This window comes from Geotrypetes seraphini, chromosome 1 (assembly GCF_902459505.1).
Source record: "Geotrypetes seraphini chromosome 1, aGeoSer1.1, whole genome shotgun sequence".
NCBI lineage: Eukaryota > Metazoa > Chordata > Amphibia > Gymnophiona > Dermophiidae > Geotrypetes > Geotrypetes seraphini.
In genome coordinates this window covers 195,350,443-195,367,108 of record NC_047084.1, presented here as the reverse complement: position 1 = coordinate 195,367,108, position 16,666 = coordinate 195,350,443, and the positions used below count along the sequence as shown (strand labels likewise).

Genomic DNA, 16,666 nt, shown 5'->3' with positions numbered 1-16,666 from the left:
GAGAAAGAGATGTTCAGCTGGCAGGGCTTTTTTTATAAATTTTTATCAACATAACTAATATACTATCCTAAAGCAAAAAAGAAAAAGAAAATAAATAGAATTTTTTTTTCTACCTTTGTTGTCTGGTTTCTTCTTTCCTCATCTTCTCATTCAATTCCTTCCATCCACTGTGTGTCTTCTCTCTGCGTCTTCCATTTGCTCTATCACTATGCCTCTCCCTTCACCCCCCCCACACACAATTGGTCTGGCACCCATCTTCTTCCCTCCGCTCCCCCATAGTCTGACATCTGTCTTCTTCCCTTCAAGCGTCTTCTCCCCACTCTGTCTTCCACATTTCCCTTCAGGGTCTGTTCCTCTCCACCCTCCTTCAATGTCTGTTCTACTCCTTTCCACCATCACCACCCTTCCCTGCCTCCTTCACCATCTGTTCCTTTCTACCACCCTTCAGCTCCTCTTGCGCGGCCTACCTCCCTCCCTCCCTCTTACTTTCTTGGCACGTTACAATGTAATTTGTGCAAGCCGCTGGAACCTGCGAGCTCGGTCCCCAATCTCACTTCTGTGTTCCTATTTTCCCCATTTTTAATATCTCCCCTATGTATCTGGCATTGCCCCCCCCCCCGTGTCCATATACCATCCCCATGGCATGTATGTCCCCTTTATGTCTCTGTCCCTATGCCCCCATGCACATAATTTCCCCTGTTTCTGTTACCTTCCTGTGTCCAGATTTCCCATCTCTTCCTTTTCCACACCAATGTGTCTCTTCTCTTCAACCCCATCTAGCTTCTTTCCCTCTTTCTTCCCCCCCCCCCTGCTTCCAGCATCTGGCTCACCTGCCTGTCCTCCCCTTTCTTTCCTGCTGTGGATTTCTTTCTCTCCCTCTTCATCCTCTTGGCCCAGAATCTCTTTCCCTTTCACTCCCTCCTTCCTACTGTGAGCCGGGAACACGCGCGGTCTAGCAGCCCCCTCCCGCCCGATCGCAGCGTTCCGTCATCTCACCTTAGATGCCCAGTTTGCTGGCTTTCTTTTTCGCCCAGCTGCACACTTTCAAAAAGCCGCGCACGCGCGGCTGCTCAGTTGTTCAATCTTCTCCTCTAACGTAACCGGAAACAAGAATTTGCAGCAAAGAAGATTGAACAACTCGCATGCGCGGCTTTTTGAAAGCGTGCGGCTGGGCGAAAAAGAAAACCAGCAAACTGGGCATCTAAGGTGAGGTGGAGGGAGGGAGATGGCGTAACGCTGCGATCAGGCGGGTGGGGGCTGCTGGACCGTGCGATCCTTGATTGCCTCACTGCGGAGACAAGACCATTCACCCCTCCACGGGGGGTGAATGGCCTTGTCCCCGTCCCCGCAGCGACCACTATTTTTTCTTTCCCCGTTTCGGCGGGTTACCCGCGGCTACTTGCGGCTAGCCGCGGGTAACAACCACCGTGTCATTCTCTATGTTCATGTTCAAGTGTATAACCAGCAAGAGGTCAAGGTAGTTGCTTTGGACACCATCGATTGTGAGAACTTAATATTTATCTCTGCCGAAGCTGTCGAATGGAGCTAGCCCAAATGTATCATCTGAAATGGGATTAAATTTAACTGAGTTTTTGGCGTCATTTTTGGACATAGTGACACAAAAGCTACTTTATTTGTGACCTTTGCTTTAGAACTGGACAGGAACGCTGTTCTCAAATCGTTTCTTTGCTATATTAGATGTTTTTGGATTCCAAAGCTAGAATATTTCCTGATATTTCTAATTTACCAAGAAATGACAGCAGGAGTTTCTGGCATTGTGCCCTTTGGTGCAATTTCTGGGAATTTTTTTGGTGTGATTTCCTTGTTTTTGTTCTAATATTTTTGAAGGTAAATATTTTTGACATTAGTGAACCAAAACATCTATTGGATTTTGTGGTTTATATAGAAGAATTGAAAGTGATTGTATGATTGCCTCTATATAGGTTATACTGTAGAACTGGCTGAGACATTTTCCCTGATTAGGCTTTCTATTCTGTTTTTAAAAATCTTTTTAATTTCTTTTTACCGTTTCTTTCTCTTGGTCTCAATTTCCTTTTATATGTAGAGGATAGTGATTATTATTTTTTCTTTACAGAATTATTGTTACCATGTTTCTCTATTTCTAAAAATTACTTTACAATATGATTGTATAAATTTAATACTTGAAAATAAAAAGTTAAAAAAACAAAAGGAGAGAGGAAATGGGATTCAAAATAGAACATACCTCCTTGAACACCATCCTTCTTTATCAAAGAGAGGATAAAGTAATCGATTTCTGGATATGGTGAGAAATTATATCCTTCTGCCATGACTGCTATAAAAGAAAATAATAAAAATTGTTTGGTCACCATTAGGTAATCCCTAGAGAAAGATTAGGCTCTTACCTTGATAATCTTCTTTCTTGTAGATGTGATTAGTAGTCCTGAACCATAGGGCTATGCATCTGAACTTGCAAGTTGCTTGAAGAATGCTGTCAATCATCTCTGAACTCCACCTCCTTCCAAGGCAGCTGCTCCTGCCCCCTCAGTTTGTACAAAAGCAATCAAAGAGCACCGTAATGACAGACAACTTGAAGGAGGGAAATGGGGGAAAAACCTGACACTATAATTCTGTTCTGCTCTGTAACAAACATATCCATTAACATTATAATATTCAAGTAACTGATCAAAACAGATACAAAAATTGTATGCAACTGGCAATAATCTTATACGGTGGTACCTCAGTTTGCGAGTGCACCGGTTTGCGAGTGTTTTGCAAGACGAGCAAAACATTTGCAAAATCGTCGCCTCGGAAACTGAGCGTGCCTCGATTTACGAGCGCCCCCCCCCCCGTGATCCGGCACCCTCCACTCAAGTCGCATCCCCTCCCCGCTGCGATCCGGCATCCCCCAGGCATCCACCCACCCACCCGATCACATTTCTTACCCCCATTTGGCACTGGCACCGGCACCAACGCACAGGACATACCGGTGCCCGAAGGTCTGCCTCCTTCGTGATGGGCCTTGAGCATCTGCGCATGCTCAAGGCCTTCGGGTTCCCGTTCTCTCTCTCTTTTTTGGCCATTCTCAAACATGAAGGAGTCCACATGAAAAACGCACAAAAGCAAGTTTTTCAGATGTTCATGCAACTATTATTTTTAGGAAACTGTTTGCAAACAGCTGAGCATTCCTCAGCACAGAAGAATTACTGCAGAGAAGGTCATATTAAAAGTCCCAGGTACACATGTCACTTTAACTTGCTTCTATTGAATGGTGAACCCTACAAAACCCACCCAAAACTTACTGTACCCACCTGTACACCACAATAATAGCTCTTATGCCTCCATGTAGGTACAGTAGATTTTGGAGAGCTCAACATATAATAGAAATAAGTTAAAGTGACATCTGTACCTGAAACTTTTAATGTATAATTCACTGCAGTAGCCAAAATGCTCTCTTGGCTCAAATGTCTGTTAACATCTGAAGCTGTTTGGGCTGAGAACTTTTCAGCACCCTCTTGTAATACAGGCTAGAACAAGGGTGTCCAACCTTTTGGCTTCCCTGGGCCGCATTGGCCGAAAAAAATGTTTCTGGGGCCGCACAAATGCGCAAACGCTGCAGCAAGACAGAGGAGGGAGCCGGCAAGACGGTAAACACCCAGGGGCATCGGAGGAAAACACTGCATCGCCCTCGACCGGGGCCGCACAAAATACTTCACGGGACCGCATGTAGCCCTCGGGCCGCAGGTTGGACATCCCTGGGCTAGAATGTACTGTTTTGTTTTTTAACATTCTTGGGTAGTGGGAGGGGGTCGGTGACCACTGGGGGATAAAGGAGGGAGGAGGAGGTCATGCCTTAATCCCTCCAGTGGTCATCTGGTCAGTTTGGGCACCTTTTTAACATTTAGACGCTTTTAAAACAGGTCCATCTCCAAACGTCTAAAAAAAGCACAGGACGTTTTGTTAAAGGTTAGATTATGCCTGACCAGCGTCTTAAATCCTAAGCCCGCCCAAAACACACCTCTAACATACCCTGCCCCCTTAAGATTTGGACGCATTGGAGACACAAACAACCAGAAAGATATCTAGAAAGTCTGTTTTGAGAACGCCCACTTGGACGTTTTTGACTAGTAAGATGTCCAAGTGCTGGTTTATGCTATCTTTTAGACATCTATCTTTTTTGAAAATGCCCCTATAAGGCTTCAATTCTAATCTGTATTTACATTCAAATTTCTACCTGAAAGTCTGCAGTTTTGATGGTCCACATATGGAGATTTTTCCTTCTCTGGGATATCAGAAGTTAAAATTTTTATAGCATCTGAAAACCTGACAATAAAGAAGACAGATGATAACATTCTTGGATATTATATCTAACACTTCCTGGTTGGTTGAGGATCAAAGAAAATGTGAAAAAATATTTTATTCAAGAAAAATGTTTAAAATATTCAGGTATGCATTCATTATATTTAGAAATACAGAGATCAATTTTCAGCTGGCATAATGACAATATTTAATTAAAGCGTTGGTGTTTAAATTAATATGTAAGTATACGTATTTTACACCATTATACATATAATCAACAAGGGTGAATACAGGTATAACGGAGTCACCATGAAGGCACTGTCTATTTAGTTTAGGACTAAACAATATGGATAAATCATCCAGATAGTTTAACTCTTCACAGCAGTAATGTCAATTACCAAGGTTACAACCTTTCTACTAACCAAACATGCAACAATTATAAGAGGGGTGCTGAAAAATTCTCAGCCCAACCAACTTCCTAAATTCAGCGCTATTTTGCCACTGTAGCTGAAAAGAGTTTTATTTTATTTTGCAAAGTGCCAATTTGCAGAATCTTACTGCTATGCTTTGACATTGTTTCAGATCATTGTGAAAAGTGTGGAATTTTCAAGTGCGGAACTCCAAAATGTCATGAAGTTCCTATTCCTGCAGAAGAAAATTCCAAAGGCAATCCATGAATGTATGATGCAAACACCAAGTGACAAATGCCCATCATACTCCACAGAGAAGAAGTGGTGTGCAAATTTTTAGCATGGAAATTTCAAGACCAAAGATGCAGCAAGGCCTGGGAGGCCTTAAACGGTGTAAACTCCTGAAATTGTTGACCACATCCATGACCTGAATTTGGCAGATCAGTGAATATTGGCTAAAAAAATTGCTGAGACACTACAGATACCCAGGGAACATGTTGGGTCTATAATCCACACAGCTGAGTATGCAGAAGCTGTCAGCCTAGTGGGTACCCAAATGTTTGAATGCTGATGAGAAATAACGCCAAGTGGATACTTCCAAGATGATTTTGCAGCATTTTCAGTGAGTTGGTTCCAACTTTTTGGAACAACTAGTTACCGTATATACTCAAATATAAATCAAGATTTTGGGGCCAACAAAAAAGCCCCAAAATGGGGATCTCAGTTTATATTTGAGTCTACACTTCTCTAATTTTTTAAAATATCAAAATATCAAATTATCAAAATATCAAAACCTACCAAGGACTGGCTGTGGGGAATGGAGACGCGAGTCCAGGGCAAGCCCGACATGCAAGGCAGGCAGCTGATTCCTCCCAGCAGCAGCCGCAGCAGTCATCCATGCTGTTTGGCGACTGCCAGGAGAAGGGGGAGTGAAGAATCAGCAGCACTTCTGGATTGCAATCAGCCCTGCCTTCAGTTCCACTAAACCAATGACAATGAAGGAGTCAGATGCCGTGGAGGCCTTCCCTCTTATCAAATCACTATAGGCTCTGCTGCTCTCGATTCTGCCCCTCAAAACCAGGAAGTAACTTCAGAGGGGGGCAGGATTGAGAGCAGCAGATCCTATAACAATTTGGCAATAGGGAAGGCCCCCACGGTGTCTGCCTTCTTCACTGCCAGCCAATTTAGTGGGACCAGGACCAAAGGCAGGGCTGATCACAATCCAGATGTGCCACTGACTCCTCACTCCCCCCTCGTCCCAACGGCTACCAAACTGCATGAATGACCGCTGCGGCTGCCAGAGGGAGGAATCGGCTGCCTGTTTCACATGTCGGGCCTGCCCTGGACCCACGACTCTGTTCCCCACAGCCAGAGCCCCAGGTAGGTAGTGTTGGATGTGGAAAAGGGAAAGGGTGATGGGGAGAGATCATGGATTGAGAAGCAGAGAGAGAGAGATGAGGTGTTGAAGGAAAAAGGGGAAAGGACATGCTGATGGAGAAAACAAGACAGTAGATACTGGTTAGAAGAGTGAAAATAAAGGAGGAAAGAGAAGATGCAGGAAGGGAGGGAGAGGGAAGAGTTAGCAAAATAATTGGAGAATAATAAGATGAGGGAGATGGAAAGCTGTAAACAGAAGCAGATAGAGATGCAGAAAAATAAATGGAGGAAAACTGAAAGGAAAAGGTTAAAGTCAGAGATGGATGTAGGAGAGGAAGTGAAAGAGAGAAAAGGCAGGTAGACTGAAAACCCTGAAAGAAAATTAAGAAAAGACAGAAGAAAGCAGAAACTGGGATAAATATGAATAAAATAGCCAGACAACAAAGGTAGAAAAAAAATTATTTTTAATTTCATGAAGAGAAAATGCAGTTTTACTATAAATTTACACTGCTTTCTTTTTATTTTCCAAAATGTAGAGTGCTGTTTCTCTTTTTCTGGTGTTGAAATGCATATGGTTTCTTGAGGTTTAAGTTTGTCTATATTTATTTAAGTTTGTGGTTGCTTGTAGTTGTGTTTTTCTACGTAAGGGCCTTGTGAATATGTTAGTTTTGGTATATATGCATCACAGATATTTGTATTATGTTTAGTGACTTATGAGATAGCTGACATGGAGGAAGGGTGAACAGTCTTTATAGATTGGCCCATGATAACCCAAATTTCTAAACTTGGTTTATATTCGAGTCAACATTCCTCTCCCCTTTTTGGAGGAGAAAAAAAGGATACCTCAGTTTATAGCTGGATCGGTTTATATTCGAGTATATATGGTACTGTTGATGAAACATGGTTACATCATTATGATCCTGAGACAAAATAATAGTCCATTCAATGGCAGCACTCAGGTTCCCCAAGGCCAAGGAAATTCAAGACCCCAAAGTCAGCAGGAAAGGTCATGGCCACAGTGTTTTGGGATCAGGAAGGTGTTATAATGAGTGACTATCTTCCAAGGGGCCAAACAGTTAATGCAGAATACTACTGTAACGCTGTGCCTTTTAAAGGAGGCACTGAAAGAAAAAAGGAGAGGGAAGCTGTAGAAAGGAGTTCTCTTTGTGCAAGACAATGCACCAACTCACCAGGCTGGCAAAACGATGGATGTTTTGACACAGTTGGGGTTTCAGTGCGCAGACCATCCACCCTACTCACCAGATCTTGCTCCGTCTGACTATTTTCTGTTTCCAAACCTCAAAAAGAGAGTTTGAAAGGGCAACAATTTTCAAGTGATTCAGAGGCAGTATTTCAGTAAATAGACATCAGAGTATTTTTTGGAAGAATTACAAAATCTTCAGACACAATGTGTGTTGAACTTAGGGGTGAATATGTGGAATAACTTTTAAGTTTTATGACTCTATGTCATTCCCATCTTGGTTGGGTGAGAACTTCTCAGCACCCCCTCGTAATTCCATCACTTTAAAAAAAAAAATACTGCATGCTTGACTTTTCTTATTGCACTGCTGAGTTGAGGATTCCCTTTCATCCCTTTAGGGCTTACAATCCAAATACGATTGAAACAGTTAAGAATGTTAGTATATTCAGTCAACCTAAGAGTCTCTTAGCATGTTGTCTTCAGACTCAAATATTTTGTCAGCAACTATTACAATGCCTTACAGTAAGGGTATAAGACATATGACCTGCTGAGGTCCTTCATCTGGTCTGCCATCTCAAAGAAACATGATGGCAGATAAAGGTCAAATATGTCTGTCCCATGCTTCTTGAATTCAGATACAGTCTTTGTCTCCACCGGAGACTATTCCTTGCATCTACCACCCTTTCTGTAAAAAAGTATTTCCTTAGATTATTCCTGAGCCTTTCACCTCTTAACCTCATTCTATGTACCTCTCACTCTGGAGTTTCCTTTCAAATGCAAGAGACTCACCTCATGCGCATTTATGCCATGCAGGTATTTAAACATCTCTCCTGTCTTTCCCCAAAAGTATACAGTATATATTGAGATCTTTAAGTCTGTGTCCATACGCCTTATTTATTTAAATTTATTACTTGCCTAACACCTAGGCGGGTTACAATTAAACATACACAATTCATTCACAGAAAAGAAAACCGTTTCGGCACATTAACAGATAAGACATGTCTTCTTTTGTAGTGAGTTCAGCAACAGAACATCCCTCCCAACTTAAGTCCTGAGCAATTATCTAAAATGCTCCACATATTTACACAAACATAAATGATCTAGCTCAGCAAACAAATAAGCAGTCGCCTAAATTGTTCCACATTCTTACACAAATGTACTTGACCTGGTAATAAATTCCACAATCTGACCTCTCTTACTGGGAAAGATGCCTGGCTTGTTGATATATAATGTACTGAGTCCACCAACAATTTCATTGCTACTTCTGATCATCTTAGTTGTCTTCCTCTGGACCAACTCCATCTTGTTTATATCTTTTTGAAGGTGTGGTCGTCAGAATTGTATACAATATTCTAAATGAGGTCTGATCAGAGTCTTATATGGGGGTATCAGTGTTCCCACTAAGCTGTGCTGGCGTGCGCTGGCGCACAAAATATTAGGTCGCAGCGCACAAGTTTCTCGTCACAGCGCAGGACCGGCAAGATTGACTCATTTGAACTTCTGCAAGATCAGCATCGGAAGCGTGCGCTGGGCCGGAGAGATCTTGGGGAGCCTCCGACAGTGGCTTTCTCCCCTCTCTGCAGCTCTCCTTTACTTCCCAGCGCAGCGATTCACGAAGGCAGCCTCGGGGCTTTTGCTGAGTCGCGGCTGCCTCTGATGATGCAACTTCCTCTTTCCTCAGAGGCGGCGCGACACAACAAAGGACCCGAGGCTGCCTTCGTGAATCGCTGCGCTGGGAAGTAAGAAGAGCTGCTGGGAGGGGAGAAAACCACTATCAGTCTGGGAAGCTGCTGGGCAGGGGAAAAAAGGGACAGCTGCTACTGGAAAGGGAGAAGGAGAGATGCTTCTGGGAGGGGAGGAGGGAAAGGAATCTGGGAAGCTGCTGGGCCAGGAAAAAAAAGGGACAGCTGCTACTGGAGAGGGAGAAGGAGAAGGAGAGATGCATCTGGGAGGGGAGGAGGGAAAGGAATCTGGGAAGCTGCTGGGCCAGGAAAAAAAAGGACAGCTGCTACTGGAGAGGGAGAAGAAGGAGAGATGCTTCTGGGAGGGGAGGAGGGAAAGGAATCTGGGAAGCTGCTGGGCTAGGAAAAAAAGGGACAGCTGCTACTGGAGAGGGAGAAGGAGACGGAGAGATGCTTCTGGGAGGGGAGGAGGGAAAGGAATCTGGGAAGCTGCTGGGCCAGGAAAAAAAAGGGACAGCTGCTACTGGAGAGGGAGAAGGAGAAGGAGAGATGCATCTGGGAGGGGAGGAGGGAAAGGAATCTGGGAAGCTGCTGGGCCAGGAAAAAAAAGGACAGCTGCTACTGGAGAGGGAGAAGAAGGAGAGATGCTTCTGGGAGGGGAGGAGGGAAAGGAATCTGGGAAGCTGCTGGGCTAGGAAAAAAAGGGACAGCTGCTACTGGAGAGGGAGAAGGAGATGGAGAGATGCTTCTGGGAGGGGAGGAGGGAAAGGAATCTGGGAAGCTGCTGGGCAAGGAAAAAAAAAGGGACAGCTGCTACTGGAGAGGGAGACGGAGAGATGCTGCTGGGAGGGGAGGAAGGGAAGAGAGTTACTGCTGGACAGGAGGCTGGGAGAAAGAAAGAAAGGGGGCAGGCAGGGAAACAGAAGGAAAGAAGAGAAACAGAAAAAAAGAAAGAAAGGTCAGGGAGAGAGGAAGAAAAAGTTGGGGGAGGGAATGAGGTGTGGAGGAGAGAAAGCATACAGGCTGATAGAAGGGAAGAAAGATTGGATGCACAGTCAGAAGAAGAAAGTGCAACCAGAAATCACCAGACAAGGTAGGAAAAATGATTTTATTTTAAATTTAGCAAAGTGGAGGCAGTATTACCACAGTTTTCAAAGGAATTTGCCCAAATAACTTAATAGTTAACTGGGTAAATTCCCAGAGATGAAAACTTCCCTTCACTTACTATGCACAGTTCTGAATTTATATCTGCTGTCTATATTTTACAATATGGTCCCCTTTTACTAAACCGCAATAGTGGTTTTTAGCGCAGGGAGCCTATGAGCGTCAAGAGCAGTGCTGGGCATTCAGCGCAGCTCCCTGCGCTAAAAACTGCTATTGTGGTTTAATAAAAAGGATGGAGGGTATATTTGTCTATTTTTGTATGCTATAAAAACCAAATACAGAGAGAGACTGAGAGCTGTTGACGAAGAGCTACGTGTGTGTCTTTCTTCCATTCCAGCCAGAATATCAGCTTTGTGTTCAGCCAAACAGGCCCAGGTTTCGCACTGAATAAAGTATTTTATAATTTTTATAATTTTTATTTCATAATAAAGTAATTATAAAATACTTTCTTTGTGTTTATTTGATTCCTATTCAAGAGAATTACTTTATATATAGTCAATATAGGCAGAGAGTTAAATTTTTTAACATTTTCTAATGGTGGTGTGCCTCGTGATTTTTTTCATGAAACAAGTGTGCCTTTGCCCAAAAAAGGTTGAAAAACACTGGTCTAGAAATTGAAAGCACCAAACGTATTGTCTTCTGGACTGTTTTTAATTTACAGTTTACACATATGGATGTAACAGACATAACTACATTTGTTGTAAAACATTTATTAAGATATCATTTCATCCCTACAATTTCTGTGTTCTTAAAAATATTATTTAACGTTATTTAATTTAGCGTGTAGGCCTAAAATTCCTTTGAATACCTCGTCCTCATGTATCAGCAACTTTGACAACATATTTATTTGGCTCATAACTTGCTGGCGCCCGATATTTTTAGCTCACAGTGAAAAAAGTTTGCTCACAACACCCGCCCGCTTAGAGGGAACACTGGTATCAATACCTCCTTTTTCCTCTCCCTATGTATCCTAGCATTATTCTAGCTTTCTCTGTTGTTTTTTCAACCTGTTTGGCCACATACTATTACACCCAAGTCCTGCTCCTCTTTTGTGCACAAAAATTATTCGCCCCCTAAATTTTACTGCTCCCTCGGGTTTCTGCAGCCCAAATGCATGACCTTACATTTCTTAGCATTAAATCTTAGTTGCCAAATTTCTGAGCATTTCTCATGCTTCACTAGGTCCTTCCTCATATTTTCCGCACCAACAGGGGTGTCTACTTTATTGCCGATTTTGGTATTATCTGCAAAGATGCAAATCTTACCAGTCAGTCCTTCAGCAATATTGCTCAAAAAAATTGTTTAAAAGAACAGGTCCAAGAACAGAACCTTGAGGCACACCACTGGTAACACCCTTTTCCTCAGAGCGATTTCCATTGATCACTACCCTCTGTCGCCTTCCACTCAACCAGTTTTTGACCCACCCCAAGGGTACTAAGTTTATTTATTAGACGTCTGTGTGGAACACTGTCAAAGGTTTTGCTAAAATCTAAATATACCACATCTAGCGCACTCCCTCTATCCAATTCTCTGGTCACCCAGTCAAAGAACCTGATCAGATCTGTCTGACAAGACTTGCCTCTAGTGAATCCATGTTGCCTCAGATTCTGTAATCCACTGGATTCCAGAAACTGCACTATTCTCTGTTTTAAAAACATTTCCAATAATTTATTTAACACAGAAGTCAGAATTACTGGCTTGTAGTTCCGTAGTTGCAGAGCAGTCCAAGCCCCTTAATAGAGAGGACGCTGAAATAAGAGCTCCTTGTTTGAACCCTTGAAAAAGCCTGTATAGGCGAAATGGGTCCCGTCAGGGCATGCTTGAGACACTGCATTAAAGGATAAGTAAAAAGATTCAACAGTCGTGGTTATCTTCTTTTAGTTGATAACAGTGAACTGGAATAGTTAGCTAATAGAGCAAGCAGAATTGAAGAATATGATAAGCTTCTAGGCCTTTCTACAATCAATTCCCAAACAGTGAGGTTGTTATTCGTTGTGGGAATTTCCAGATTGCCTCACTTTTCATCTTCATTTTTCCTTTAGTGAAGGATTTTTTTTCCCTTGCTACTAGCCTTCGAGGAGAGTGGTCAGAGTTACAGCTTCAGTACCCTGAGGCTGTGGTTTCAAACCCCGCGCTGCTCCCTGTGACCCTGGGCAAGTCACTTTGGTTTAGGGGTATGATTAGGATAGGGTACGGGGAGGACACCTTACTTGTATCACTTTTGATGCTTTGTGGTCAGGTTGGATCAGTCCAATACTGCTTTCTTGATAATTATCTTCTGCATTTGATTGTGTGGATAATTTTTTGCTGCTGAAAAGATTACAACAGCTGGATTTGGGTGAAATGGTGCTGGACTGGTTCTGTTCTTATTTATATGACTGGATATAATAAGTATGTGTAGGGAATCATTTTTTCTTCCTGGGGTAAGATTTTGGTTAGGGTCCCGTTTCTCTGCCTTATTGCATAATATTTATTTGTAGCCCTTTTCAGAAGAGTGGGACAGATCAGAAGGAAAGGCCTGGTGTAGGCTGCAGGCAGCCTTTGAGTACAGCTGCTGCAGGGCCAATGACTTGCTTACTTTTCAAAAGGTACACTGGGTTGGGTTGGGGGGACTTCTGAGACGGCTGCAGCAGGTCCTGGAGGGGAGAAGGGAGGCAGTTTGTGATCAAGTATTAATTGCAATTAATTTTCTTTTAATCACAATTAACATGCAGCCCTAGGGGGCGTGGCTTGGACACGCATGAAGAAAGTCGTGTAATTGAAGAGCTCCGTTAAAAAGACCTTGAAAGATTAAATAAATTGAATGAAAACGGAAGATATATTAAAATTTCACTGGTCCTATGAATAATAAAGAAGAAAAAAGGATGGCAACTGGTAAACAGAATAAAAACGACTTCGCTGTATCAGGAAGTAGCAAAAGGGCAAAACCGGAGCAGGAGAGCAGTTTAAAACTGACAGACACAGAAGTTATGAAAGAGTTAAAAGAAATTAAAGAAATGCTTTCTATTATTACTAAAAAAGTTACCGATTTAACAGAAGAGGTTTCAAATATAAATAAGAAGATGGATGTGCTTGAATTGAAATCTAACAACTTAGAAGAAAGAATGCTGACAGTTGAAGAGGAAATCTGTTATAGCCAAGCAGACAGGAAAAAAATTGAAATACTTATTAAAGACCTGGAAGATTTTTCGAATCGTGAACGAAGAAGTAACATCCGTCTGATTGGCTTGCCGGAAGGAGCAGAAATAGGAAATCCTGTCACCTTCATTGAAAAATTACTTCCCAAGCTACTTCCTTTGCAAACGAAATTTCCCATAGAAATAGAAAGAGCACATAGAGTGCCTTTAAAAAGAGCAGTAAACCAGCAAGGACCAAGACCTTTTATTTTTAAACTATTGCGACACCAACAGGCCATAGAAATATTACAACTGGCCAAGAAAAATAAAGGTTTGAAGTATCAGGATGCTTTTATACATCTAGTGCCGGATTTCGCAAAAAATACAGCTGTAAAAAGAAAGAAGTTATTGGATTTAAGACCAAAGCTGAGAGAATTAGGAGCGAAGTTTGGATTGGTATACCCTGCTACTATGAAAGTGACAATTGGAAACAAAACTTTATCTTTCAATGATCAAGAGAAATTAGAAAAATTTATTCAAAACCAGGAAGTACCAATGTCTTCTTAAATTGTTTATCATATTTTAGTTCCTATATATAGATAACTGAATATAGTTAAATAACTAATTTGATAAAAAGGTATTATAAATTGATTTGGAAAAACTATATAGAATGTAATATATTCAAATCAATTCAAATATTCTACACTAACGTTATTCAAAAATGGAATTCAAATGAAATCAAAATTCCAAAAAAAAAAAAAAAAAAAACTTCTATTAAGGGAATAAGTGAATGTTTTAAACATGAACTAAGTTTATTAAAGGAAGATATGAATGTATTAAAGGAAAATATAATATAATATTAAAGAATGAATTTATAAGGAAAGATGTTCAGGAACATTCAATATTAATTAATAATTTTCAGATAAATGATTTTCATTTTTAGAAAAATAGAAACTATTTGAAAGACTACTTTATAATTTTAATTAATTTAATACAATATAAAGTAAAGATCTTCCTCCATGGGGGGATGCGCAGTGGGGGTGCATCTCGAACATATATAACACTAGATACAGAGGAGAGAATAAAGACTCAGATTCCCAGATGTCAAAGCGAGGGAACTACATGTGATGGACAGAGCAGACACCGGAACTATAAAGAAAGACTTTTGTATAACCGTTGAACTTATGGACAGATCTTGTTGTTGCATCGTATTGATCATATAAAGAGAAGAACTACATACATTGGAAAAAGAAGAAAAGAAGAGAAAATGAAAATTCAAAACGGAATAGAAAACTACAATCAAGAATAAAGGTGGACTGAGATATACTTGAAGGAAATGAGTTTGTATTGAAATTATTCTCTCTTCTGGATTCAACTAACATAAAAGTAAAAGAAATATATATGTGAAATCGAGATGTGCTTTTACGGTGGGTTCCTCCATAGGAGGGGGATTTTTTGATCATAAAATACTTAATTATATATCATTGAATTCCCATATTATTTAAAATAAAACAAATAAGGGATTATTTATTGATATATATTTATTACAAAAATAACAATTTAGATAAATTAACAATATAATATGCTTTGAATATTATATATATATATATATATGTGTGTAACATGGCTAAATTATATTATATTTCATTTAAATAACAAATGTTTTAATTTATAGAATACAATAAGAACAGGTCTTATGGAGTGCTTTATTATCGACTTAAGATGCGTGTTACCAAGTATACACAATTTTTAATTAAAAGGGAGGGTGGGGTGGGGGATGGGAATAGGAAGAGGGGAAAATTAATAATTAAATCTAGAATAATTAAAGAAAAGTGCAGATATCTGATCAAAATTTTATTATTAAGAAGATATTTAATTTTACTCAAATTATTAAATGACAATTAAAATTTTTTCCATTAACGTCAATGGTCTGAATCACCCAGTAAAAAGAAAAAAAATGTTAGGTTTCCTTCACAAGCAAAATGCGGATATTTATTTCATGCAAGAGACACATCTTACAGGGAATGAATCTAATAAACTAATTGGGGGATGGGTATCTAAATGTTTTTTTGCTCCTGCCTTAGGGAAAAAGGCAGGAGTAGCCATACTTATTAATAAGAAATGTACTGCTGATTTTAAACTTATAAAAATTGATCCATTAGGAAGATGGGTACATATCAAAATGATAATGGGAAATACAACCCTGGACTTATTTAATTTATATGCTCCTAATTCAAATCAAATGGAGTTTTTTAAAAAAATTCAACAGATATTACTACCATTGGCTACTTCAAATTTGATAGTAGCTGGAGATTTCAATGCTGTTATGGATCCTATTTTGGATAAGAAACCTAGTAAAATTATAAAATCATTAGGGCTAGAAAATTTGATACAATCTTGTGATTTGGTAGATATATGGCGTATTCTTCATTTTAATGATCAGGAATATTCTTTTTGTTCTCAGGTCCATAAATCATTTTCAAGAATTGATTATATATTTGTTTCTAGTAATTTAGCACAAAAAGTTATGAAAGCAGTTATTGATCCTATTATAATTTCTGATCATGCTGGTGTGTGGATTGATCTAAAAAATGATATAAAAACAAATTTTACATCAATTTGGAAATTTGATAATGCCTTACTTGCTGATGAAAATTTTGTAACAGACCTAAAAGTAAAGATGAAAGAGTTTTTTCAAATTAATAGCACAGACAATATGAATATTGAAATTATATGGGATGCTTGTAAAGCTACAATGAGAGGAAACATTATATCATATTCGGCTTTTATGAAAAAACAGCTTAAAAAACAATTTATGGAATTAGAGGAAGAAATTAAATCATTAGAAAAAAAATTAATTATTAAATGGGAAAATGTAGTATTACAAAAACTATTAAAAGTTAAAACTAAATATAATGAACTCTCTTCACAATTTGTTAGAAAAGAAATGTTCTGTCAGCAATTTAGATATTATGGAAACTCAAATAAAGCTGGAAAAATGTTGGCAAATTTTCTTAAAGCAAAAAAAAGAAAAACTAAAATTATTGCAATAAAAGATACAAAAGGTAATACACACACCAGCACTAAAGATATTGTAAAACAATTTCTTGATTTTTATAAGAGTCTATATACTTCAGATTCTTGTGAAAATAAAGAACAAGATGGCTTAGAGTTTTTAAATTCAATTATTGGACCAAATATTCCAGAACATATAAAAGGAAGTTTAGAAGAACATATATCATTAAAAGAAATAGAACTAGCATTGAAATCTCTTAGAGTTGGATCCGCTCCAGGTGGAGATGGATATACTGTTGAATTTTATAAAACATTTCAAAATATTATATTGCCTTATTTATTAAATTTATATCAATATCAGATACATAATGAAAATATATCAGGTACTATGGCAGATTCTGTAATTATTGTCTTACCAAAACC

At 39.6% G+C, this 16,666-nt stretch overlaps 1 protein-coding gene across 4 annotated transcripts in view; it reads right to left on the bottom strand.

Moving 5' to 3' along the window:
- PRIMPOL (primase and DNA directed polymerase) overlaps positions 1–16,666 on the bottom strand; it is a 104,901-nt gene that overhangs the window by 23,853 nt on the left and 64,382 nt on the right. For 2 of the 4 annotated variants that reach the window (XM_033943395.1, XM_033943371.1), the window contains exons 9-10: positions 4,214–4,302; positions 2,225–2,314 (exon numbers count right to left, since the gene is read on the bottom strand). In XM_033943395.1, the coding sequence (XP_033799286.1) occupies positions 2,225–2,314; positions 4,214–4,302 (179 nt within the window). The remainder of the gene's footprint in view (positions 1–2,224; positions 2,315–4,213; positions 4,303–16,666) is intronic. The other 2 variants (XM_033943380.1, XM_033943387.1) reach the window with 2 other exon arrangements.